This window comes from Phragmites australis, chromosome 11 (assembly GCF_958298935.1).
Source record: "Phragmites australis chromosome 11, lpPhrAust1.1, whole genome shotgun sequence".
Classification (NCBI taxonomy): Eukaryota; Viridiplantae; Streptophyta; class Magnoliopsida; order Poales; family Poaceae; genus Phragmites; species Phragmites australis.
The window spans coordinates 23,898,118-23,925,612 of record NC_084931.1 but is presented as its reverse complement, the minus strand read 5'-3'; the positions used below and the strand labels follow the sequence as shown (position 1 = coordinate 23,925,612).

Here is a 27,495-nt window from a genome sequence, read left to right as displayed (position 1 = left end):
ATCAAATTTTTAAAAAATACAACCAAAATTTAGTTCGTTTGGCCCATAACCAAACATCCCCTAAACTGCTCGAACTCGCCTAGATCTAGGTTCAATGGAGCCGAGCTCAAGCCTGCCAGCGCTCGCGGCGGTAAGACGAGGGGCGTGGCAGACCACACCGGACGGCAACGGCGGCATCGTCCGTCCAGAGAAAGCAGGGCAGGTGGACTGGGAGAGTTGACCGTGGGTCTCCGCGTCCTCGCCTCACTCAACACACAAACCTCTCGCGCTCGCGGGCCCCGCCCACCCCCGCTGGATCCCCACGCGCTTTGAAAACGCTCGCCTGCTTTTCTTTTCTCCTCTCTTCTTTCTTTAGACCGGCCTCCCTCTCGCAGTCTCTTCTCCGCACCGCAGCATCGTCTCCTCTCCTCCCCCTCGCTTGTGCTCCCCTCCCTGGGTGTGCCCGGTTCCCACCAAGGCCAGGGGTCTCTCGGTGAGCCATCCGCGAACTCTCTCCTTCTCTGCTCTGTTCTCTTTTTGTACTCCTCTTGTGTTTGTTATTGTTCTTGCATGCTTGTTGTGGCCTCGTTTTATCTTTGCATGCTCTGGTCTGGTAGAGAGTTCTTGGAGAGCGGTTCCTGGAGTTGTTAGTTATGGCAAGAAAAAGATCAATTTTGTGTTTTCGCGAAGTGCCGTGGTCGAATTTTGGGGGATGAGTTCTGTGCATGTTGCTGCTGTTGTCGGGGTGAGGAGGAGCAAGGATTTGTGAAGGACAAGAAGTGCTTTTTTCGTTAAAGAAGGACTCCGGGTGTGAATCACAAAGAGAGACGTATGTTGGGATGGTGCCCTCTTTTGGGAGATTTTTTTTTCCTTAGATTTTTCTCTGAAAAGCAGGGCGCCTTTTTTGCGGTTAGAGCCGTTTGTGTTGGATATGAGAAATTATGATATATTTAACAAGAACTGCCTTTTGATTGTTCTTATAATAGAATTCAGGACTTGTTCACGGTCTGCTTCCATTAGATGGCTGTTCGGTTTTTTTGTTACTTGCCATGCATCCAGTTGCACTTATTCTTTGTCGCCAATCTCAATTGAATGTTGCCAACATGCGTTATTTGCTTGCCTGTAGTAGGGATCAATTCCCTGCTTCCATGTGCGGTCTATATTCTTTGATGTCGATTGAATCAATATTTGCATTTTAGGTAGTGGAAGAAAGATTTCGTAAGCAACTTTCAGTTCTTGGTATGGTTGTTGTCACCAAGTAGTATGGGTTTCTCCAGTTTTGTAACTTGAATTATGATTCTGTGTAGGGGAAGCTTGAATTCGGAAGTTGTCTTACCTATCAAGGAGAGGTTGGATTAGTTCACACGAGTGCTCGATGACAGATCGTTTTGCTCCTCTAAGGGCTCTTCTTCTCTTGTTATTAAGTGCCACCTGTTTCAGTTCCGACCTTGATGTCCAATGCTTGAGAGATGTACAGAAGTCGGTGATTGATCCTAACGGTATACTCAAATCCACATGGACTTTTGGAAATAACACTAATGGTTTCATATGCCGATTTACCGGTGTGGAGTGCTGGCACCCGGATGAGAACCGAGTTCTTTCTTTGCACCTCAGCAACCTTGGCCTTCAGGGTCAATTTCCTCGAGGTCTTCAGAATTGTACCAGTATGACTGGGCTGGATCTGTCAAGTAACAACTTTTCAGGGCCCATCCCTTCAGACATCTCCCATCAAGTGCCATTTTTGACATCTCTGGACCTCTCCTACAATGGTTTTTCAGGCGAAATCCCAGTACTTATCTCAAACATCTCATACTTAAACACCCTTAATCTCCAACATAACCAATTGAGTGGTCCGATTCCGGGGCAGATCAGTTTAATTGCTCGGTTGACATCATTCAATGTCGCAGACAACAGCCTATCAGGACCTATTCCATCTTCACTAGGTGATAAGTACCCAGCATCAAACTTTGCTGGTAATCAAGGACTGTGTGGGAGTCCATTAGATGGCTGCCAAGCTTCAGCAAAGACCAAGAGCACTGCTGCAATCATTGGAGCTGTTGTTGGCGTGGTAGTTGTGATCATAATTGGTGTAATAGTTGTGTTCTTTTGTCTGCGGAAATTACCAGCCAGGAAGAAGGCGAAGGATGAGGATGAAAATAAGTGGGCAAAGAGTATCAAAGGAACAAAAACCATCAAGGTAACCTACTTAATTGTCACTAATTTTCTTCTTATCCTTCAGCATGGATGGCAATTTCGAGTAGCCTTGTTCGCAAAAATTCTCTCTGACATAACTATATCTGTTATCCAGGTCTCTATGTTTGAGAATCCAGTTTCAAAGATGAAACTAAGTGATCTTATGAAGGCCACGAAACAGTTCAGCAAAGAGAACATCATAGGTACTGGGAGGACGGGAACTATGTACAAGGCAGTGCTACCTGACGGTTCCTTCCTAGCTGTCAAAAGGCTACAAGATTCACAGCATTCTGAATCACAGTTCACATCGGAGATGAAGACACTTGGCCAAGTGAGGCACCGCAACTTGGTTCCTCTCATGGGATTTTGCATTGCCAAGAAGGAGAGATTGTTGGTGTACAAGCACATGCCCAAAGGTTCACTCTATGATCAGTTAAACCAAGAAGAAGACAGAGATAGTAAGATGGACTGGCCTCTGAGGTTAAGAATCGGTATTGGTGCAGCAAAAGGGCTTGCATATCTTCACCACACCTGCAATCCTCGAATTCTTCACCGCAACATTAGCTCCAAATGCATCCTCTTGGATGAGGACTATGAACCTAAGATATCAGACTTTGGACTTGCTAGGCTTATGAATCCAATAGACACCCATCTCAGCACCTTTGTCAACGGTGAATTTGGAGATCTCGGTTATGTGGCACCGGAGTATGCACGCACTCTGATGGCCACACCGAAGGGAGATATCTACAGCTTTGGCGTGGTTCTACTTGAGCTGATCACCGGTGAGAAGCCTACTCACGTTTCTACTGCGCCAGAGAATTTTAGAGGGAGTCTAGTAGAATGGATCAATTATCTATCAAACAACGCGCTTCTCCAAGATGCTATTGATAAGTCGCTGATAGGGAAGGACAATGATGGCGAGCTGATGCAGTTCCTGAAAGTCGCGTGTTCCTGCACACTCTCCACTCCAAAGGAAAGACCAACCATGTTTGAGGTTTACCAGCTCCTTAGAGCCATTGGGGAAAGGTACCATTTCACAGCCGATGATGATTTGGTGTTGCCACCTCTGAACACAGATGGCGAAATCCTCGATGAACTCATTGTTGCCCAGTAATTGCGAATTGATAGCTTGCAGAAGACAAACAGATGGTGAGGCTTTTCTGTTTCCCTCCATGGGCATTACCATACTCAAGTGAGTATACTGGCATAAGATGTACACATTAGTAGCAGTAAACTGCATCCCCTGTATAGTTCTTTCAGTTTGGTACCCTTGGGAGGTGCTAGTAGCAGCAAGGATAATTTTTATAGAACCAATTTGGTGATGAGGTAGTTGTTACTTGTAAGCTTGTTACCCTTGTGTCATGGGGTTTCGCCATTATGCAGTGGTTTATTGGTAGGCCATTTCACATTATTCTTCTTTGTTGTAGTTTGTACCAGAGAATTAGCAATTTCACATTACATACGTATGCGTGAAATGACAGCTTATGGTAAGATAGATTCTTTAGCTAGCATGCCCTGATGATCAGTCTACATATATCGCGTTCAAGCAATCTTGAGAGTTTCAACTTATTGGCATACACTGGTATGGCCTGTGTGTGTTTCAATGTCCTGTGCATGGTTGCTGCCTCTTGCAAAGCAGAGGCCAGCGCTTTGTGAAGAAGCACTATTGCCACCCGGAACTGTTCTCTGGTCCAAAAAGCCTCGTCTGGTGTGGACGGCAGTAGGTTTTGACTCTGACCATTGAATTTCAGTGTTAGCCGGACACGGATACGGGTGTCGAAATTTGATCTAAAGTCGGGTGTCCGATTCGGCAAAGAAAATTTAGATACGTGAAATACAATTTGAAATCTAACACGGGTGTTGGAATCTGACTCGAATTTGAAGTGTTCAATTCGGTAAATAAATTTGAACATAGATGTCTAGGTAATACTGTTAAATTGGTGTATCAGGAGCCCCTAGTTTTTCAGAGGTTTTCAGGGATGCTACCTACCAGGAGCATATGTCATCGCGTGATGTTTTTTTCGCAAAAAAGTAATGCAAAAGTAGAAGGAACAAAGAACTCATTGAGGCATTCCAACTGTCTTCTTAGCATTTTTAGCGCGTATAGCAAAAAGAAAAAAACATCAAATTTAGGAGCAGTACTGCAACGGTAGAAAACAGTATGGAAGGCTTGAAATAAAAACAAAAAATCCGACGTGTGGGGCCCGGCAACGCAAGACGAAGTGAAAAGGATCCACCCGCATCCCGACCCCATGTAGCGCACTCGCACTGCGCACCCCAAGACGAGGACGCCGCTGCTACCGCTGTCGCCACCGCGAGGTCTCTCTCTCTCTCACACACACAAGCGTACTTTCACGTTGCGAATTGCTCGCTTTGCTCCTGAGGCGTCGCTTGAGAACGCGCGGGCCTACAGATATTTCTTGCACCGAATACCCCTTTAGTCCCCTTTTTAGCCTCACCAGCACGATGCGATTTGGGTAAAGTGATTTCCCTGATTGAGATTAGGGATTTAGGCCTCATTTCGAGGCCCGATGATGGGGTGATGCTTTGCATTTTAAGCATTTTTTTTTTGTTTTCACTAGGCCCCTTCCTGAAATCTTTGTTTATTTCACCTATAAGTGAAAATCGTGGTTTTATGTAGAGTTCTATATTTTTGAAAGAAAAGAGATAGGAAGCCAAGATTTTTTGCATCATAGTTCGTTTACCCAGCCTTTGATAAAATCGTATTCCCATAAATCAAGCCAGGAGACAAAAGGGCGCATTTTTAAGGGTCTATGTGCATATTACTGTTCCCCAAGTACTGGACAACAAAAAGGCATTTGTTTGTTTACTTCATAATTTTGTTATGATGTACCTGTATCAAGCATATTTTTTTACTAGTAACTTCTAGTAATGATTGTGAATTAACTCAGTCCCAAAGCTTGGGAGATGGATAGCGAATTAAATTTTTATGTGTCCGGATAAATAATTTTGAAGTGTCATATGTATTTAAAATATTAGCTGGGCTGCACAGCACGGTTGATGTTGTCTCCCAAGTGCTTGAACTTTAACCGTTTTAGCTATCAACTAATGTTTAAACCTTGAACGTCTTGAATAGCTATTATGTTGTCTGTAATGGTTGTACTATTTCCCCTGAATTATTGGTTTCCGACCTGGTCATGGCTTGGTTTTGAAAACTTCAGCTACTTCTATACTATATTTGTGGCTGGCCTTATCGCGTTTGATTCTTTTTTTTTCTAAAAAAAATGTGCATTAGGATATAGCAATAATTGACTTATTCCAACTCAATTTCACCGCTATCTTCATGTAGGTAGAATACTAGAATGGGAGAAGACCATTAACGATGCTAGCGCACGAATTAGGGAGCAGATGATCGGATGGCAGCAAATTCAGTTGTCTAAATTTAAAGGATCGTGATAAGTCATGCGTGAGCATGCACATGTGAATATCTTACTTCATTTTAGGGCATGTTTGAAATGTAAGAATCGAACGGTTTCCTATGAAATTTCAGCATTCTGGATAGTCCGTTAAGTATGTATCAAGAAAAAGAAATTAAGACCTTATTTAAAACACGAGGATTGAATTATTTTCTACAGAAGCTTACAAAATTCCGTTGAAATTTTTGTATTTTCGAACACGCACAGTATATTTGGAAAACAGAAAAGGAGATTAGAAACCAACAATTCTGACGCGTGGGCCCCCGCGACATGAGCAGAGCCTCAGGAGTGAAAACCCCACCCGCATCCCCGTCCGGCCGTCCCCACCGCGGAGCCAAGTGAGGCTTGCGCCAGACTTGGGAGAAAGAAGGGCGACATTCCCGCATCCCGCGACAAGGGTTTTGCGTCGCCTGCCGTGAAGACATTGTTGCCGCCGCTAGGTCTCTCTCTCTCTCTCTCTTGGTGCTCTTGAGGCGTCCCGTGAGTTCGCGTGGGGCGTTTAGAAACTTCTTGGACCAATACGGCAAATACCCCTTTGGCCCCCTTTACAGCCGCAACAATAAGAAGTGATTCCGGTAATGGGATCTCCTGGGATTGAGATTAGGGATTTAGGACCTTATTTTGAGGCCCGATAATGGAGAGAAGCTTTACATCTCAATCTGTATTTCAAGATTTCTGTTGGGATTTCACAAGGACCCTTTCTGTAATCATTGTTCTATGAACTATAAATGAAATCATTGTTTTATATAAAGTTTAACTTTTTTTTAAAAAAAAAGAGCGAGATAGAATTACAAGGTATTTTGCACCATATATTCTTATAACCATTGTTTGATGCGAGATCATTTCTCATACCAATCTTTTAGGGTTTATGTGCATTTTCCTAGGGTTTTTAAATACTGAACAACAAAAGGACAATTACTTCTTTACTTCATAACACCGTTATGTCTTTTTACCACTAACTTCTTGTAACTATTGCAAATTAACTTCCCAATTCCGAAGCTTAGGAGATGGAAAGTGGGGATTATGATTCTGGAAACAATGGTGAGCCCCTATGGAGACGTGTTGACATTTTGGAGGGGTCTGTTTCACTTGATGAAGATAATGTGAGGTTCCTATGTGACTACTGCAATCGTGTCTTTTGCGGAAACTATTCCACAGTGGAGGGGCATTTGCTTGAAACTAGACTTGATGCTTGTAAAGGGGTGACCGCTACTATCCGCGCACAACTTGAAAGTGAGTTTGTCATGACAAAAGATTCAAATGCAAGAACCACACCTACACAAGTGCCCTTAACACAATCTGCTACTAGTAGCTATTCTGGTGGCATGTCAGTCACAAGCAAAGCTATAATTCAGCCAAAGAAAAGAAAGAAGAGACATATTTAGATGAGGATCTTTGTGTGAAATTTTGTGATCTTTTGGATGATATAATCGCGAGAATGTTCTATTCTTTAGGTTAACACCTTAAAATTTTGTGTTTATGATGTACGGCTTGTCCTTTAGTGTTTGTTCGTATTTGCAGGCTTGATATTTGATGTTGCAATAAACCCATATTATCAGAGCTCATTCTCTTTAGCCACTAGGAAGAAAGACAACCCTTGTTGCATTGATGAAGAAACTTATTCTTGTATGGAAAATCAAAATCACTGGGCGACTCAAGTTGCAATAATCATCTATTATTCATGTAAACATCTTAAACTTGAAAACTAACTCTTTATCTTGCATGGCTTGTACTTTAGTGTTTAGTTTGTACTTGCAGGCTTGCCATTCAATCTTGCAAGGAACCCATATTACCATGATTCATTCTCTCTTGCCACAAGGATCCACATTCATGGTTATGTTCCTCCTGGGCCCAAGGAGCCGAAGACAACTCTTTTGAAACAAGAAAGGGCTCACATCGAAGGTTTGCTGGAGACCATCAAAAGCATGTGGAGGAAGGCAAGTGCGATAATTGTTTGTGATGGGTGGTCAGATGTTGAAAGGTGACCAGTTATCAACATTTTAACTGTCACTGAAACTGGACCAGTTTTTTGGGAAGCAATTTACAATGAAGATAATAAGGTGAAGAGAAAGGAATATATTGCAAAGAAGCTCATTTTTGCGATTGAAGATGTTGGGCCAGAAAACATTGTCTAAGTGATCACAGATAATGATCCCGTTTGCAGAAATGCTGGGGCGCTGATTGAGGAAAAGTACAATCACATTCAGTGGATGCCAAGTGTTGTTCATACTGTAAGTCTTTCCTTGAAGCATATTTGTGCTTCTATGAGTATCGAAAATGTTGCCTTAAAAATTGCCAATGGATTTCGGAAGTTATAGAGGCTACAACTGTTATCAAGAGTTCATAGTGGATCACTCCATGGCGTTGTCAATGTTCGATGAGTTTAGTAAGTTGATGCTTACCGTGGCTGACATAAGATTTGCTTCTGATATTGTCATGTTAAAGAGGTTTCGGTTGATCAAGCAATCTCTTCAAAGGTTGGTCATCAGTGACTAAGTGGTCTACTTACAGGAAGGATAATATGGGAGAAGCACAAATTGTGAAGAAGAAACTTCTTGATGACTTGTGGTGGGATCAAGTTGACTATATTCTTGCTTTCACTGAGCCTATATATTCAATGATGCGTCTTGTGGATATTGAAAAGTCATGTCTTCATTTGATTTATGAAATGTGGAATAATATGATTGAGAAGGTAAAGGGTGCCATTTATAAGCACGAAGGGAAGGCTTCTGAGGAGGAATCGCCATTTTACTTTGATGTGCATGGCATTTTAGTGGATTGGCTGAGCAAGAGCAAAACTCCACTCCAATGTTTAGTGCACACACTAAATCCAAGGTGAATCCTAGTTAGTAGCAAGTGATTTTCTTGTTCTTTTCAAGCCATGACTTAATGTTAACCTTTTGGTCTCCTTTTGTAGATACTACAGTGACAGTTGGATCGACGAAGATGCTAATCATCTACCCCCACATTGCGATGGTGAGATTTCTAAAATGAGAAATAGCTGCTTGAAGAAACTATTCCCTACAACAAATGACTTGGAGATGATTAAGGCAGAGTATGCAGAGTTTGCTCTTTTGGGAAAAGAATGTTTTAGCTTGGATACCATGGGTGATAGGGACATACTTGACCCAAAGATGTGATGGGTGACTTATGGAGCTTTGGCACCAAAGCTGCAGAGTTTAGCTCTCAAGCTTCTTTTTCATCCGGCCTCATCTTCCTGCTATGAGAGGAACTGGAGCACTTATAGTCTCATCCATAAGATCATGAGGAGCAAACACCATCCTAAATGGGCCGATGATCTGGTATTTGTGCACACGAACCTGCGGCTTTTTTCAAAAACCTCATAGTACTACTATACGGATCCGGAGTCAAGATTGTGGGACGTGGAGGGTGATAGCTTTGAGTCCAATGTCGTTGCTGGTGTCCTCGAGTTCGCTACCCTCTCACTCCATGAACCGGAGTTTGAGGTTGAGATGATGCAAGAGGTCGACCGCTGCAGAGAATACAAAATGGCAACTGAGAAAGCTTAGCTAGTTGCCTATATTTCTATTGCTGTATTGTACTATTGTCGTCCTTTATAGTCTGAGTTTACTCTGGTTATGTAAGGGTTTTTGGTAGTAATAGTATGCTATGTTATGCTGAATCGGATAGTTTGTATCATCGTATGGAAAGATTGACTGTGAAAATTGGAAGTCGGATGGCTTTTCTGTTGATCAATAATCAATGTTGCTGTGGAATTCAGCTGACCACTTGGCTACTCTGCCAGTCTGCATCTGCTGACCTAACAAAATGTGTGTTTCCTGTAAGCCCGTCCAATGAATGGGCAATGGTGCCCTTCTCGATGAGGGAGCAACAACGCTCCTGGCTGCTGGCGTCCGTCGACGCAACGTGCGTGATTGTGGGATACTGATGATTTGCTACTAAAAAGATTAATATTTTGATTATGATATCATTTATATTGATAAAATATAGGACTATCAGGGTGTTGGTGATCGGTTGTTTGCTTGCAATGTGGCCCGCGAAAGCTGGATGCACCGTTCCATCGGGTTTTTACCTTTTTTAAGAGTTGAAGGGCTTTTTCTGGACTCTAGCGCCATTTTTTTTTCTTTTCCCGATTACAAATAAAACGCACACGCACACTGTATTCACAGACGTGTGTAATGTGTCACACGTATAGATGTGCCGTGCAAGACGCGAGGTTGCGTAGCGTGTTACGCTGTCTTGGCAACGCGCTCAGTTGAGCCCGAGTCGCCCATGACCCAGCCCCAGCTCACCGCGCCTCGTTTTTAGACCGAGAGGTGGGCGTAGTCAACCAAGACGCACGAGAGCGACGGCCAAGAATCCCCAATCCCACACATAATTCGCCGGCGCAGACCAAACTACCGCCGTGCCGAACGCTCCGCGCGACCACACCGTCCCGTCCCACGCACCCGTGATTCTGCGCAGCCCGGCCTCCTGCGCCGATGCCCACGCCCGCGGCTGCGCCGTGGCCCGTGTCGCAGGACCTCGCCGCGCTCGCGGACCGCGCCCGCTCCCTCTCCCTCGCCCGCGCCGGCGCCGAGCTGGGGGCCCTCGCGGCCGCGCTCCTCCGGATCCAGCCCGTGGCCCGCGAGCTCGAGCGGCGGGGGTTGCAGCCCGGTGGCGCGGAGGGCTCCGACCTGCACGCCTGGCTCGTCCAGCTCAGGGACGCCGTGGCCGACGCCGAGGACCTCCTCGACGAACTCCACCGCCGTTGCCTGGTCAGCCCTGCGCTCTCCGCCTGCGTCGGTGCCGCCTTTCGTAACCCCGCCCGGAAGCTGCGGCGGTTGGTCGAGAGGCTCGACCGCGTCCACGACGATTCAGAGCGGCTGCTGCCTGTCCGTGTGGCCGCAGGATGCGGCGTGCGGTCGCCGAACCGCGTGACCGGCTCCGTGCTCGTGGAGCGGAAGCTGTTCGGGCGTGAGAAGGAGTGCGATGAGATAGCCGGCAGGTTACTTGGTGATTGCGGGGGAAAATGTTCTTCATCTGCTAAGGTTGTTGCCGTGGTTGGCCATGGAGGCATGGGGAAGACCACGGTTGCTCAGTATGTGTATAATGACGCGAGGATTGAAGGGTATTTCGATCTTAGGGCATGGGTCTGCGTCTGGGATAGGTCGGATGAGGCCGAGCTCACCAGGGAGATATTGCAGTCCATTGGTGGTTCAGATGATACATTGTATGACGATGGCCTGGCCAGTTTGGAAAGGTTGCAGGAAAGGCTTGAAGAATTGGTTGCAACGAAGAGGTTCCTCCTGGTTCTTGATGATATTTGGGTTGATGAGGAGAAGACTGAGCACGAGAATAGGGGCATGTGGAACAAAGTGTTGGGGCCTCTTAAATCTGCCGCGTGTGGGAGCAAGATCCTGGTCACCACTCGGATGAGGCTAGTAGCCGAGGTTCTGAACGCGACACATGTGGTTCCCCTTGATGGGTTAGGAATTAGTGATTGTTGGCTGTTGTTAATGAAGGCCGCTTTAGGTGGAGCAACAATGGATACCCCTCCTGATTTGCAAGGGATTGGGAGAGCCATTGCTGCAAAGCTGAAGGGTTCACCTTTAGCTGCCAAAGCTATTGGGCAAATGCTAAGGAATACCAGGAGCCCACAGAAATGGAGAACAATGCTGGACACAGAAATTTGTGATAGTATTATTATCCCCTCTCTCCAACTTAGTTACCAACACCTACCTGGGCACCTCCAGCGGTGCTTTGCGTACTGCAGCATATTTTCGACGACATGGAGGTTTGATCGCTACAAATTGGTCAATATTTGGATAGCTCTAGGTTTCATACAACGACCAACAACAGAAGAGAAAAGGGTGGAGGATTTAGGACAAGAATACTTTGATGATCTCCTATCACGGTCCTTCTTTCAGACTGCCAACAAAGGCCAGCAAACATATTACTTCCTAGATGACCTAATGTATGATTTAGCGCGACATTTCTCTGCTCATGATTGCATGAAAATTGATGAGGGGGTTCCTGTTGTGATTCCACACACAGTTCGTCACTTGTCTGTCTCAACTGATTATTTACCACAGCTCAAGAGGAAGTATAGGTTGGGAAGGCTGCGAACATTGTTGGTTCTCAGAAGCTCGTCATTATCGTCGAGTCATTTCCCTAGTAAACTTCTGGCCGAATTTAAGAACTTGCGTGTCCTGGATCTTACTGAGTCCGATATTGCAGAATTACCAGAAACCATTAGTCAGCTGGTTCATCTCCATTACCTAGCTTTGTGCTGTATAACTAACAAACTGCCCAAGTATATATACAAGCTTCGATATCTTGAGGTGCAGGATATGCATGTATTGTTATTCCATGATAATCATCCTAGAGGTATTGGTAAAATTTGTTACCCTTAAACATCTTGAAACATGCTATGGACATAATGCTCAATGAGGACCACGGTTGGTGTCTAAGGCTATGCATAAGAGTTTAATTCCATTCTTCTTGGAGGCAGTGTTATGGGCAAAGGATTAACCTGTGAGGCTGATTGGTTAATTACTGTTCCAGCTTCCTGATGTGCTTTCAGAATTGAACTTTATGAACAACCCAAGGAGCAGAAATGGAATGCAATCTTTTTTCTCTGATGAAATTGGCAATTCAACCTCTTCAAGCTCTAGAGTTCATTTGGTCTCAATCTGTTTCTGTGATTTGATATCGGCAATAACTCTATTTTGGTGGATCAAGAGTCAGGTTGTTCCCATCCTTCGGAACTTTGAACTGTTTACTGTTGGCTCGCTGATCTTCTCCTGGTTGACACTTGGCTATCTTTGAAGCCCTCTATTGCAGGACTAGCTACCAGTTTTTATTAATTTTTGGTACCCTTACAAGCTATGTATAGTCCCCTTTCTTCTTTTTCTTGTCCTTTTCAACTTCTCATTTTGTAAGCTGTTGCATTTTTGTTTTTCACTGGTCTTGTTCACTGTTGTTTATTTGATTTCAAGAAAAGGAGTAAAGCGATATGATATCTTGGGACTACATTTAGGATGCTATTTTGCTTTGATGGAGCGTGGATTCAATTTCGTGATTCTGTGTATTGGGTTTCAGTCTCCCATAGGCCATAGTGGATAGCAAGTGATTTCTTCATTGTTAGGAAAAAGCTGACCGCAAGCTTAAGGCCTCGTTTGGAAAAGGTGAACTACAAAGGGGGCATGGAGCACTTGTACTGTTTCCTATTAACGGCTCCTCTATACGTTTAAAAATGCTAGTATGAGCGGGAAAAAATGCAGCATAAGTCTAAGGAAATTGCATTTTCGATTTATCATCTGCAACGAACTCTGTCTGGGGCTTGGAAAGAGGCCCCAAGCTGTCCTTGTATGAGTTCGTTAGGGGTGTGCGGAATTCGGAACTGCATATATGCAGTGTTTCTAGTTGGTGCAAGTACTTCCGTTTTGCAAATCATTCACAATTTTGATTTAGTAACAAGATAGAGTTTCTTGCAATGAAAAGAACTAACTTGATTTAGTTTAGCATAACATCATTCACAACTCAGTAAATTTCACCAAATTCCTGTTTACTTGTCTGACTGTAAAGATATCGGCTATGACAGGAACGTAAATGAAAACGTACTTAAGCCAATGTGTGCATTACAAAATACAATACATAAATCATAGTACAAACTTTGAAACATTAAACAACAGCTCCAGCCTTCCCCAACTATTATTAGTACTAATAATACTGTTATTACTTATTTATATTGTTTTATCCTCTCTTGTAGCTCCTGTTTGGTTTCATCTCTAGCCTACCTTAATTTGCTTGGGCAAAAGGCTTTGTTGTTGAAAACAACAGTCCCATCCGAGAACAAGCTATTGGCGACCATGCTTCGTCTGGTTTCCCTTCCTCCATAATAGAATTTTAGGTACAGATTGTCAGCATCACTGTGATGGAAGTGCACCTTTTGATCTGAAAATTTTGCAATGGATTCACAAATGCATACTTTCAGCATAACTCCATAAGGCGCTGTGCTACATCTCATCGATTGCAAGTACTATTTTATAAGAAAGATGCCATTCTCATTGGATGATGAAATAGAAAACTAGAACGTCCTAATGATATCACCACATACCTGCTGGTCTGCAGAAAAGAGCCTGTGATCAAGGGATCCGTTTTATCGGGATACAGGCTATTTTATCCCATTCTGGTCCACCCTTGAGTTGCAGTTGGTTCATCAAAGTTGGTTTGCACCCAATCAGCTGAAGAACCTGCAGCGAAGATGGGAAGCCACTTGGCAGCGATCCCAACTCAGCGCAGTACATTATGCTCAGTTTTGTCAGAGATCTGACACTGTTGAAGCTGGTAGGGAAAGATCCTACAGTGACCTTGGGGCAATTTTCGATAAGCATGCTTTCCAGTGCCACAAAACTTGTCAACGAATGCAGATAAGAAAATTCGGAGCATCGCCGAATGTTTAGCTCATGAAGTTTTGTTAAGCAGCCTCCTGGACTCTCAATCTGTGGAAGAGATGTGATGTTGGTGCAGTCAGATATCTCCAGTGAGATAAGGGCTTGTAAACCCCGCAAACAAGTGCCCAGCTGCTCATCATTAATGTGTGAATGAGATATATGCAGCCTCCTCAAGGAAGTCAGTGCCTGAAGCTCTTCGAACTTTGCATCTTGGCAATGCCTTAGAGTCAAAACATCAATTGCTTCCACTTGTTGCTGGTGCAGGAAGCCATCTGTAAGGATGGTGGTAGAACATCTATCTAACGCAAATCTACAGGCTTTTGATGAGGAGGATAGCTTCAGTTGTGAAACAAGCCCTGTATTTTTGACCGAGACCGTCCGCACAGACAGAGGGAGAGGAGGCATTTTAATCAACTTAGGGCAGTTCAAAATCTTCAGCTTACAGAGCTTAGGGAAGGCGTCAATGTTCTTCTCTTCTTGGGTCCACTCGGCCCATTGTGGCATGTCATCAAATTCAAGTTCCTCCAAATATGGAAATGCAATTGAATTGCGTCCATAAAACTCATGGCTGATTTTTTTCACCGAGCACATCTCTTTGAAACGCAAAACCTTGAGGCAAGGAAGCTGCCCGAGAGGAGGCAGGACCTCCCACTTTCTGCAGTTGATCAAATACAGATATTTAAGGTAGAAATCACCGTCTTTCAAGCTTACATTCAACCAGTTTGGTGATCTGTTACCACGATATCTTCTAATAAGAAGCTTTTTAATATGTTGGTGTGGTTCCAGACCATCCAAGACTTCGGCATCAACAGAGGGCATACTCTTCTCAGTTGAGTTCCATTCCAATTCTAGTGCCTTAACATTATCCTTCTTGTTTAGTCCGGCCTCACAGGCTTCTTGTCGACTTGTTACAACATCAAGGTTCTTGATATGGAGTTCTTTGCGGAGACTACTCATACCATTCAAGTCTTCTAAAGTATGGCCCTTTTCCTTTTTAACATTGAACTCAATTGACCCCTGAAGATGAATTAGTTTCCCAATACCGGCAATTTTTGATGTATCCATATCCAAATGCCGCAGCAATTTTAGGTTTATGATATCTTTTGGGACCTCGAGACCGGACCCCTTAGGACTACTTATTGTTTGAAGACGATAGAGCTCTGTAACTGTTTGTGGAAGCTTGGTGATTGATTTGCAAAGGGCCAGATATCTGAGATATTTAAGTTGATCAATTCTCTTGGATAGACTAGTGATATTACATCCTTCCAAACCAAGCACGCGGAGGCCTTCGAGCTCTGTGAAAAGGTCATCTGACAGTTGATTCAAGTTGGAGGAAGGGTTCTTAAGAATCAACAATGTGCGCAACCTTTTAAGGTCACATCGACTCTTGAGCTGCGCCACGGCATCACCAAACACAGATAAGTGCCGAATTGTCTTTGGGATCTCCTTCTCGTTGCCTTCAACTCTTATGCATTCGAACCGAGAAACTTTCTGAGCTAAATCATGCATCAGGTCATGGATGTAATAGTACCTCCGACGCCCCGCCTTTTGCCTATGGAAGAAGGACCTGGCCACAAGCTGGTCGAAGTGCTTGCTTCCCACATCCTCCACCTGCTCCCCCGCAGGTGCCTGGATGAAACCGAGAGCCATCCAAATCTTCACAAGCTTATCTCGCTTGAACCTCCAGTTCTTCGGGAATATGCTACAGATTGCAAAGCATGGCTGCAGGTGCTCCGGTAAATTCTGGTAACATAGCTCTAGCGTCGAGGAAACGTTGTCAAACATGTTCATGTCCAGCACCCTTCTCCATTTGGTGACGCTGCGGCTGCCTTCCAACATCTGTCCGACGGCCTTCGCCGCCAATGGCGACCCACTGAGCTTTGCAGCGATCTTCCACCCGATGTCCCGCAGCTCGGCAGGCTGCTTATCAACGTCTTCGTCACCAAAGGCACACCTCTTGAACAGCGACCAGATGTCATCGGGCAGCAAGCCGCCCAAACAGACCTCCTTGATTGCACAAAGCGATGTCGCCACGATCTTTTGCCGGGTAGTAACGACAATCTTGCTCCCCGTCGTCTTCCCGTTGTTGAGGGGTGCCAGCACCTTGAACCACATCTCTCGGTAGTCATGCTCCTTCATGTCCTCTCTGTTCCAGACGTCATCGATCACCAGCAGGAACTTGCGCGACGAGACTTTCTCCTGGAGTTTCGACTGTAGCCAGTGGAAGCTCCTCATGCCGTCCGGCACCTCGACGTTGGCGGACTGTAGGATTTGCCTGGCGAGCTCAAGCTCGTTGTCCGTGGGGGCAGGCTGGACCCAGATCTTGAGGTCGAAGGTGGAGGCCACCGTGTGATCCTTGAACAGGAGCTGCGCCAGCGTGGTCTTCCCCATCCCGCCATGGCCCCTGATCGCGGCAACGGGGACGGAAACGGACTGGGCGTCGGCGTCGGACGTGCCGACGAGCCAGGACACCATCTGTAGGAGCACCTCGTCGCGCCCGAACACGGCGTCCTCGTTGAGGCACATGGGGCCCGAGGCGCGGCCGAGCGGGCGGTGGTGGCCGCTCAGCTCACCCGACCCCGACGCCAGCGCGATGGTCTCCGCGGCCGCGAGCAGCGTCCGGGAGCCAGCGAGGACTTCTTCCAGTTTCTTGACGACGCCCTTGAGCCTGTTGACGCGCTCGTCGGTACCGAGGATCCGCTTGCTGACCCTGGCGATGGAGGAGTCGGGCTGGGGAGCAGAGTCGTCGAAGTGGTCGAGGACGTCCTGGGCCTCGTAGACGGCATCCATGAGCTGCTCCAGCCACGCGCGGAGGTCCGTGCTGCTGGCAGTGGAGCTCCGCTGCTGGACGGCCCCCACAACTGCGCGGAGCTGGACCAGCAACGTCTCCAGCCGCTTGAGCGCCTTGGGCACGCCGTCGTTCAGCCACTTGATCCTGTCGGAGACGCAGGCGTTGGCCTTGTCGACAACGATCTTGATGACCGGGCTCACCATCCAGCCGGCCAGCACCTCCGCCATCCCGCTTCGCCGGTCGGAGAGAGGCCGCGCGCGGTTGGTGACAAGGAGAGTGGGAAGTGCGGAGTCAACGGCTGGGAGGGGAGGAATCTGCCCGCGGCCGTGCTGTGCACACCGATTCGAGGGGGGTTTTGGGTGGCTCTGACGAGGAAATTTCGTGCGAATTCAGCTCAGTGGGAGACCTCTGCGTTGACCGACTGGCGACACGGACAGGCTTTGGAAGTGTGCCCGTACACGGTTGGTTGCTCTGCAACGTGTTTTCTGTAGAGACGCAGCTGAGTAAAAGAGATTACCCGAGTATTTTTTTAACCTTACAACACGAAATCCCGCATACATACTCACACGTATCACCTGTACGGACTCACACATCGTCTTAAAAAAACTAAAGATATAAAGATTAGAGATTAAAAACTAAAGATATAAAGATTAGAGAGTAACGAACTACTGAAAGTTTGTAAAATTCTAACTTGGGTTACAGAAAGTGTTAGCAGATTGCGAGGACTAAACTCACGGATCTATATATCTTTGCGTGGGCTCATATTATTTACTGTCTTGAGTTGCATCTCTGGAGACGATGATCATTTACCCAAGTTATGAGTGTTTAAGGCACTTTATTCATCGTGCCACATAAAAAACACATCGCTATCCTGTTACATGTGCCAAAATAGGTAAGTGGTGGTTTGGGTTAGGACGGAGCTTAGTCTTAATTGTTTAGAGAAATTGCTTTGTCCTAATTTAGGTTAGGACGGGTCTGTATTTTATAGATGAAACATAAACTTTACAAAACACTATTTACACACAAACCCCTTGAAGAGATTAGAGTTACAACGCCACCCTAAAGAGGTCTATGACAACTGCTTCATCTCCAAACCACCCAAGCAGACCCTGCACCTCCTCGTCGGAGCTGGACGGAGAGCTGCATCGAGGAAGAAGCCATACATCGCATGCTCCCATAGCGAGTCCGCTTCAATTTTTTGCAACACTAGAGATAGCCTATCAAGGCTTGGCATCGCTGAACACACTAGCATTGCGAACCGGGCAAAGGCTGAAACCTCACTCAAGGAGCGAGCAGACATCTCCAACTTTAGCACCGGTGCCAAACCCACTGCCGACAAGCAAACCACCGAGGGAGCATGTTCGAAACCAGGCACAACCAAAACCACAAACCCGCACCAAAAAACATCATACCTCGATAAAAACCTACCATGGCCTCTGTCGGAGCTAATGTAGAAGCTGACGAGCTCACCAAAGACCAATAGGACCACAAGCCTGGCGAGAAATCATCTAAGATGACACCTCCCAAAAATCAAACTTGTACTGACGGAAACACCTAATCTACCAACACATAAGCTAAAGATGGCCAACTGGGCCGGGCCTAACGGGCCAGCCCACGGCACGGGAAAATTGGCCCGGCCCAGGCACGGCACGGCACGGTTAGGCGGGCCGTGCCTGGGCCGGAGCCGTGGCACGCCGGGCCAGCACGGCACGACCCATTTAAGTTTTTCTATTTTTTAAGATTTTATATAATTTATTTATCCCTAATACATAAAGAGATCCTTAACAGGGTGGTAGAGTCATTGCTTCCCATGTATGAGGTCTTGAGTTCGATCCCTGCATTTAGCGGTTTTTTGATGTTTTTCGGGATTTTCACGTGTTAACGGGCCGCCAGGCCAGAAAAATACTAATGAGCCTATCGTGTCACGGGCCGACACGGCACGACCCGATCTTAAATGGACCGTGCCTGGGCTGCAACCACGGCATGTGGGCCGACACGGCACGGCCCATTTAGCTAACGGGCTGTAACGGGCCGTGCCCAAAACGGGCCGTGCCTGACTGGGCCCGTGCCGTGCCGGGCCGGGCCGCCCATTTAGACATCTTTAACATAAGCTACTAGCTAAAGACTATAACCTAGACTATATCTCCAGGGGACTTCGATCCCTCGGATTCCCTCCCCCTCCGAGGTGCAGCAAGGCCACTGGAGGGAGAGCGGCGTCGGAAACGCGGTCGTTGTTCGCCACTCTCTACTGTGGACAAAACGGGGAATACTCGTTGTTCGTCACTCTCTACTGTGGACAAAAAGGGAACACTCGTTGTTCATCAGAAACGCTGCGTAGAGGCCACCTGTGGCCTGGAGATTTTGCAATCCCTGTCCGCGCAAAGATCATAAATAATGATAGAATTCATCGCTTCTCAAGAAGAAAAACAACAGAAATACATTGTGGCAAATCAAGAATAGTGCGAATGTTCAATTGCTGCAACGACAGGCATACCAATACGGAACTTTTTTATTTTTATATTTTTAAAATTTAAAAAATGTAAATATATGTGTCCATTTTGAAAAATTACAAATATATTTGAAGAGCTAGATGATAGTATTCTCTACATCATATAATTTTTTCAAAGCTTTCCATGATTATTTTAATAGTGAGAGCAAATGCAATATTTTTTTATTTTTAAACATGGCGTGTTGCCTCTCAACGAGCGGCAAGTCTATATTTACATTTTTTATTTAAAATATAAAAATCTCTACTAATACAGATTTTATATATATATTTTTTCAAAAATTTCACATGCTCAATTGAAAAATAATGAGATCTACCCTATCGTCGCCGGTTCAATAGATGAGAATAAGGTCTCACCCGTTGAACGGATGAGACTTTGTGGGTCCTGGCTGCCAGTGAATTTAATAATCAGAGAGAGGAAGGTCTCGCTCATTCAGTAGGCGGGAACTTGATCTCGCCCGTTGAATAGGCGAGATCTTCGTGGCTGCGATGCCACGCGGGCCCACCTAAAAGGTCTCGCTGTTCAACGAGCGAGATCTTTTGAGTACTTAGGCCGGCACGGCCGGCCCTGCCGACGTCAGCATCTTATTTCATTCGCACTCAGCCGAGAGAAGAGGAGAGGGGAGGGGAGGGGAGGGAGATTTGTGCGGCGAAGCTCTATTGGAAAAAAAGAGGTAATTTTTTTTCTTATTCTTTTTAACAAACCCGATAATATAGTAACTAGTGCTAGATTTTGATATAGGTTAGATGTTAGATATAGGTTTTGTTTTACAAACCTGGTAGGATAGTCACTAGACGTAGGTTAAAATGCAGATCTAGTTTTAGAATTAGGGTTAGATATAGTTCAACAATTAGATCATATTTATATGTATATCTTAGTAATTAGATGTAGTATTTAGACATATGTTAGGTATTAGATGTAGAATTTAGATATATTGCAGTCATAATTGATATGATAGATGTAGGATTATATGTGTTTAATGTAACGATCCGGGAATATGTTGTCACAGTATAGATTACATGTTGAGCTATGCTTGTAATAAATTTTGCATTGTAGATGTAGTTTAACATGATTCTTTCCGTTCTGTCGTAATAATGCCATAGTTTTTATCGATGGTTATCAAGTATATCGGATATGTGACAGTTTAGGATTTTTTTACGTGGACAGTGAAATCTTATATGTTCTGGAAGAGGTAGTACTGTCCGTATTTAAGTTAATGGACAAGAGTATATCCAGACCAATGCACAAAAGTGTCAGACACTTGTATGCCTGGTTGATGTGGGGTTTTAAAATAGACCCTAAGGTTCAAGATATGACTATTAGCATTATGTGCAACCGTTTCAGAGAAGGTGCGTATTATGAGGTGTTCCCACTCTAGAAAGATGAAATGTGGAATAGGTACATGCAGGATGTTATGCACATAGGTTGGCCTCTATGTTGCTTGTGCAATGGAAGAATATGGAGGCAGTTTGGGAGATTCAGGGTGGAGGGTACACGGAGAATGAGGGTGATGAGGAAGAGTATGATGAAGATGTTGGTTCGGATAGTGCACATTCATTCGATTATCCGATTGAACTGACTGGTGAGGCAAAAGAGGGGGAATGAATTCCTTCTCTAATCGAACAGATGAAGCAGGATGATCTTCAGGCTGATGAAACTCCTGAGTCAGACATCTCGGATAATGAGGATGATGCTTCGGTTCCCACGGACTGGAACAATCCAAACTTCAACGAACTTGTGGTGAATAAGGGGAATTAAGTAGCCTAGGAGTATACATAGAATGAGGTGAGCTAAGGTGCCAGGTATCCTACTAGTCAGGCCATAAAGGACTCAATGGGCGACCTTGCTTTGACGTCAGTTTTATATTGTCAAGTCAAGTAAGAAGGAATATGATGTGAAGTGCGTGAATAAAGGTTGCCTATGGTGGGTGCATGACTTCAAGGGGAAGTGGGTTGACTATTGGGAGGTGTCGATTGTGGTTGAGCACACTTGCATGATGGACGAACTTGAGCCCATCCATAAGAACATCACCTCAACCTTTGTCGCCAATGTGATGTACGCTCAGATTATGAACAATCTGAAGTACCAACCAGGGTCCATAATCAGGCAAATTGAGGAGGAGTACAAATACACTATCGGCTATAGTAAGGCATGGAGGGCAAAGAGGAAGGCAATTTAGATGAGGTTTAGGACTTATAAAGCGTCATATGATAATCTGCCACATTTGCTGCAAACCATTGCTCAAAGGAACCCGGGGATGTATTACGATATTGATAAGTACACATTGCTATCCAAACCTGGCAAGTACGTCCTGAAGTGATGTTTCTTGTGCATCAACGACACTTTCCTTACTAGTAAGTTCATGAGGCAGATCCTGACTGCTATTGGGATTGATGGGAACAATCAAGTTCTACTGTTGGCCTTTGCATTTGTGGAGTGTGAGAACAGCAGTAGTTGGTATTGATTCCTGTATCGTGTGAGGATGATAATTGTTGGTGCTCAGTCGAATGTGTGTATTATACATGATTGGCATACAGGGATGCTCAAGGAAATTATGGAGTTGCAAAATGGAACGAGCGATGCCTTGATTGTACATGTGTGGCTAGATTTGCAGAGTAGGTGGTGCATAAGGAATTTGGGTGCAAACTTCTTTTACCAATTCAAGAACAAAAATATCATGAACATGTTCAAGAGGTTGTACGGTCAGAACCAGCAACGGAAGTTTGATGCTCTTTGGAAGACACTGGATGAGCTAATGAAGAAGCGAACATAGGAGCGTGCAGGGAGACCTGTGACGGGACCGTAGGATATACCAATACCTGTTGAGTCCCTATCAGATGACAATGAAGATAGCATGACATGGAGGAGCAGGTCATCTACCAGGTTATTTAGCGAGTGGATTGAGAATGAGCCCAATGAGAAGTGGGCTCTTCTCTACGATACAAATGGGGCTAGGTACGATATTATAGCTACAAATTTAGTAAAGGTTTAGAAGTGGGTGATGAAAGGTGCGAGGGGGTTACTGCTCGTGGGGATTGTAGAGTTCATACTTCAAGGAACATGAAAGTATTTTGGGGACCGCTATGCAGTAGCGCACATGACGTTGAATAATGCTAGTATGATTATGGGACGGAGATGACTAAGTACATGAAAGACAAGACGGAGAAGGCAAAGATGAACTGGGTGAAGATCATGGGAATTGCACATCATATATACGAAATTCTATGCATGGATAAAGGAAGGAGAGACGGCAAGCGTGAGAGAGTTATCCACGAGTGCACCATCTTCGATGACAGGTGCGTTTGCACCTGCTACAAGCCGATGTTATTGCATAAGCTATACTCCCATGTGATTGCCTCGTGTGCTATGATAGGGATGAGGACTCAAAGGTATATCTCTGACTACTTCAAGAAGGAAGCTTTGTTCGACACCTGAAACTATAAGGTCTATGGTTTTAGAATTTATGGTTCTTTCATAAAGGAACCTGGGCCCGATGCTGTGTTCATACCGAATCCCAACAAGATGAAGCAGAAAAAGGGGCGACGCAGGATTACGAGGCTCCATAATGACATGGATGAAGCAGAAACTAGATGTTGCGTGAAATGGTGCAGCAAGTGTGATGGGTGCACGAAGACCGACGACAACGCGATCGTTATCGGGTGCCCTCTGCTGTTTCAAATGTGGTCGTACGAGCGCATCGCCATTGGCAGGCCCGTTGTCGACCTTAGTGCATACAAGTATCCTGCGGACGACGTCGACGGCCCGACCATGGGGTCCTTGTGGTGCAGACATAGGGTAAGTGCTATGCTATTTGTGTACGTTTATATTGATCACTTCATTTTATTCTCTAACTTAGTTTGGTTGCACAATTGAGTTGGTCTAGCGTGCAGACACACCACGCGTACCCAGACTTCATTCACTAGTTCGATGAGCTGACTGTGGACTGTGTGCACCGGTGGCTGTACACGGAGGATGAGGTACTTCGACACGCTTCTCTTGGACCTTCGGTGCTCTGCGTACGTGACCAGGAGTACTGGCTCATGACTCGCGCCCTCGTCTTCGACATCTACATCGAGGAGTACTCACCGCATTGCATGATGCGACAGTTTGAAAAGTTCCAGGTGCCTATCAATATACGCAGGTGTGTAATGTTGTAATTACATTTTCATACGACCCACGTGTACACCTTGTATTCATGGACTTATGTTTTTGCAGGTTGACACAGATGGGGGCTCATTCCATGAGTGTGTTTGTGTCGTGTGTGTAGAGGTGGGTTGAAGAATGAGACCAAGCTGTCGAGCACGTCGTGGACGAGGAGCGGCCACACTCAGAGGAGGCGTACGCGGAGTACCTCTTGTGGTTCGTGCGTTGGACACGAATCCAGGTGACGTAGACACCGACTGAGTTTCCACAACACGTGGCAAACATGCACGACACGTACCCTACGCATAGAGACCAGACTCGTTCGCTTGAGGTACGAATAACCCTACACGATTCCTCATTTACTTCAATTGTTAGTTAAAATTGTGAACTGAAATGAAGTTTTTCTTTGCAGAGGGACATACTGTGCTAGATTGATGCTGAGGCACATGCATCAAAATTGTGGCTCGACAGTGACGGTGAGGTCCCTAGGGCCGAGATAAGTGCGGTGTTTGGCTGGATTATCTAGAGCATGGCCAAAGCCTTTAGATCGTTGAGCTACAGTTCATCCTTAGATGTTGCGATGGGACCACAAGGGTCAGCTCAGATCCTGGCATGACCGTCTAGCACCTTCATCGTCTCGCTGCACCGACCGGTAGTTCCGACCTTCGCAGCGAGTCATCAAGGACATCTTTGACGCCGACTTCCTCTTCGACTCATACAACGGCGAGGCAGTCTTTCACTAGGATTGGTCACCCCCACTATAGTGGCACATTGCCTCAGCTTTTGTTCTTTGGTGTCGGTGACCCCCGCTACGGTGTCACAGCGTCTAAGCCACCCTTCACAGGTGCCGGTGACCACTTCCACGCCAGCTTCGGTGCGACACACCCTTCCTTTACAGACCCTGGTCCTTCGAGCTCTCGCTCTCTGGCACAGGTACGACACTGGCTTCATGCATGCCATATTATTACATATGTCCTTGTTTATTGGTGCTAACATGTTTTCTTCACCGTTCCATGTGCAGAGATCGACGATCTTTGGGAAGTAAAGGCACATGGTAGCTACACGAAGCTACTTAGAAGGGACGTTAGTCAGTTCCCTATGTACGACTTCATCTTTAGACAGATCGACAAGCTCAGTGCGTCATAGCTACCGGGTGTGCCACTCCCGGGGACTCAGCCCTCCCAGTACGACTATGCCACTCCACCGCTCACTGGCCGACCTGAGCGACCGCTCGTTCCACCGGACCACCTGACGTACTTAGCTCACCAGGTGCGAGCGAGGAGGTGTAGGGTCCTTAGGACAGATGTGACCAGGGGCCTCATCACTAAGAGGGGACGTAACCTGTAGGATTCTATATCATTTTTAGTTTCATGGTGTTATGTACGTGTACTTCATGCTACTATTTTATGTGTACTTTGTGCTAGTATTTATATTATGTGGTTTTCATATCATGTTGGATGTTTATGTCGGATCTTTGTTATTAGCCATGTTTTTATTAACTGTGTTCTCGATCCATCCCACATGACTAGGTACAATTTATTCAATTATGAACAACATGGTACAAGAAAATATAACAAAATGCTAAGGTAAACATTATTAGCATAAACATTATGGATGAAATGGCCCTTGAAGTTGTCTGTGCCTTATCTCCCAGTTCATCCAATGGTAATCGTATTCTGGGGATTTTGGTCTATGTGGTGCCAGTGTATACGGAAAATAATTAATGTTAGGATCCTAGTCATTTACCCCGTCGTCATGGAATTCACAATGGTGTGAAGTTCTCTAAGGATTAAGCATGAAGTCATCATCATCGGAACTAACACATTCGGTTGTGGTGAAAGTGGTAGAAGCAGGTCCTCCTGTGGTGGTTGTCGAACGATCACCTCTTTCACGGTGGCTTGAACCACCACCTCTATCGCAACGGCGTGAAGGTCTCGAATGACCACCTTTGTGCCTCTAGTTATGTCCGGGTAGGCAGTCGTCACCAAAAAGCAAATGCAGCCCTAAAAAGTTCTCGATGGGTTGGTTAAGCAACTCTTCATCTTGAGGGAATACTTAGTATACAAAAAGAGCATAAAAAATATAAATGTGTCTTAGAAGTGCAACCAAACAAATAACTGAGACATGTAATAACGATAAATGTACCTTAATGTGCTCCTCGTACTGCTGAGGGTGCATAAATATGGTGTGTGCTCGCTTGCTAAGACACTTTGCTATGTTGGCAAGTTCGCACACCATGATATATCTCTGACGGGTCTCTAACAAGTGTGTCTTTAAGTCCATGGAGGTCACAGAGCTTACCATTCACTGCCATTCTTTCGTGGTGAAACAGGGACAATGGGTCATAGTCTGCCATTTTGACAGCACTTTGTTCAGGTTCTCCTTATTAAACACATCGTCACCTTTTGCCTGATTCTCCCTCATAGTTTGTAGGGCTATCATTGAGAATTTGGATGTCCACGAGAAATATCTACTTGAGTAGGCAGCCATGGTGTGGTATTAAGTATCAGATGCTAGTGGTTTTTTGGAAAACTATGATGTCATGACCTTCTTGTTGCCTTAGCCTCACATTTTATAAGTAGGGATTGATGGTGTATGGACCAAGTGTAGGCATGTAATTTAGATATAGTGAATGCATTAGATGCCTTCTTGTAGTGAGCGGTCACATCGCTTTGAAAAGGTGGCAGCGAGAGGTTACGTCAATCTTAAACGCTGGCAGCGAGGGGTCGCATCTCCCTGAAAAGGTGGTAGCGAGAGGTGACTTCAATATGAGAAGCTGGTAACGTGATGTCACATGGGATTAAAAATTACAGTAATGACATTATAAGTAGTAACGTCTGAATATGTAATACATAGAAAGTAGACATGTACGAATATATAATATTAGACGTGTTGTATATACCTTTCGTCACGTAGCTGATGAAGGCAGATCATCGGAGGGAGATAGGAATATGTGGGGTAAAAAGGTATTTACAATAAAGGCCAGTGATAATTCATTCAAGTACGATTATATAACACAGTAACACTGCCATACGACACACATGTCGAAAAGTTACAATTTGATGTCCGTGATGTGAGAACTAAGTTGTATTAGTTATGTATTACTTATGTTCCTGATGTAAGGACTGTGCGATAATTTATGCGTAATAGTTGTGTTCGGTATTTGCAGTTTTTAATGTGTTTCTGCATTGTTGGCCGAGATTTATCATTTTACCAATATGTTTTTTTCTAAGCCCAATGCTTTCTTACGATTCCCTACCTTTCATGTAGAGGCAGCAATAACTCCTTATAGAATTTTTGTAGAACGAAATGACCACACTAAGCAACAGCTTTCACAGGAAATCTCTACCAAGCATCAATACCACAACTTTTTCAGCTTTCACAAGGAATCCCATGCTCTAGCCCCAGCCATGCCCATGCACTCAGTCCATGCACCAGCCCCCAACTACCATAAATAACCCCACCCTAAACCATGGATAGACGACTCCTTCCTCAGCTCTCTCAACTGCAATGTCTTTCTCAGCTCCACCAAACCCATCCAAGAAACATTAGGGGATTTTCATCCCCAGGGGGTCAAATCGCCGATGTGCTTCTGTGGTGACCCTTGTAGGCTTCGCGAGTCCCATGACATCTCCACCTATGGCAGACGCTTCTTCATGTGTGCCAACTACCAGTACAACCCGCCTCAACATGGAACATATAAGTACCCATCGGTATAACGACATAGATCACTCATGTGCCACTTTACATACAATTTGATGCACTATCTTACTAATCTCCCCTCTTGTTTTATTTGTCCAGTCTCCTCCACCCATCTATGACTTCATGGAATGGCTGAGCATGGAGCAAAATGAGCACAAGAAGCGGTGGGTTGACATGGAGATGCGGTGGAGGAGGGGAGCTTCGAACGCCGATAGTACGAGTAACAACAGGAGAAACTAAGACTGAAGCGTGAGGAGGAGGAGTACATGAGGAAGGCCGTGTAGAAGTACGGGAAGCAGAGAGGAAAAGAAAGAGGAAGATGG

General features: G+C 45.3%; 3 protein-coding genes and 1 pseudogene across 4 annotated transcripts; 3 read left to right on the top strand and 1 right to left on the bottom strand.

Moving 5' to 3' along the window:
* Positions 1–311: 311 nt before the first annotated feature.
* LOC133884309 (probably inactive leucine-rich repeat receptor-like protein kinase At5g48380) lies at positions 312–3,634 on the top strand. 2 transcript variants are annotated; one of them, XM_062323668.1, is made up of 3 exons: positions 312–472; positions 1,287–2,176; positions 2,288–3,634. In XM_062323668.1, exons 2-3 carry the CDS (start codon positions 1,355–1,357, stop codon positions 3,284–3,286), a joined length of 1,821 nt encoding a protein of 606 aa, XP_062179652.1. In that variant the 5' UTR covers positions 312–472; positions 1,287–1,354; the 3' UTR covers positions 3,287–3,634. The 2 variants fall into 2 exon arrangements, with proteins under 2 accessions (XP_062179652.1, XP_062179653.1); XM_062323669.1 differs by having other exon boundaries at positions 343–472; positions 1,179–2,176.
* Positions 3,635–6,616: 2,982 nt separating this feature from the next.
* Positions 6,617–9,249, top strand: LOC133884079 (uncharacterized; annotated as a pseudogene).
* Positions 9,250–9,900: 651 nt separating this feature from the next.
* On the top strand, positions 9,901–12,605 carry LOC133884308 (putative disease resistance protein RGA3). Its single transcript, XM_062323667.1, has one exon. It carries the CDS (start codon positions 10,073–10,075, stop codon positions 11,984–11,986), a length of 1,914 nt encoding a protein of 637 aa, XP_062179651.1. The 5' UTR covers positions 9,901–10,072; the 3' UTR covers positions 11,987–12,605.
* Positions 12,606–13,113: 508 nt separating this feature from the next.
* On the bottom strand, positions 13,114–17,212 carry LOC133884307 (putative disease resistance RPP13-like protein 1). Its single transcript, XM_062323666.1, has 2 exons — positions 13,693–17,212; positions 13,114–13,529 (listed from the first exon to the last, which is right to left on the bottom strand). Exon 1 carries the CDS (start codon positions 17,045–17,047, stop codon positions 13,721–13,723), a length of 3,327 nt encoding a protein of 1,108 aa, XP_062179650.1. The 5' UTR covers positions 17,048–17,212; the 3' UTR covers positions 13,114–13,529; positions 13,693–13,720.
* Positions 17,213–27,495: the final 10,283 nt, after the last annotated feature.

What these genes read in the sequence shown, in the direction of transcription:
- LOC133884307 (XM_062323666.1), bottom strand. Translation starts at nt 17,047, where the DNA reads ATGGCGGAGGTGCTGGCCGGCTGGATGGTGAGCCCGGTCATCAAGATC.
- LOC133884308 (XM_062323667.1), top strand. Translation starts at nt 10,073, where the DNA reads ATGCCCACGCCCGCGGCTGCGCCGTGGCCCGTGTCGCAGGACCTCGCC.
- LOC133884309 (XM_062323668.1), top strand. Translation starts at nt 1,355, where the DNA reads ATGACAGATCGTTTTGCTCCTCTAAGGGCTCTTCTTCTCTTGTTATTA. An exon ending in AAGGAACAAAAACCATCAAG is followed by an intron (nt 2,177 to 2,287) that starts GTAACCTACTTA and finishes TCTGTTATCCAG; the next exon opens with GTCTCTATGTTTGAGAATCC.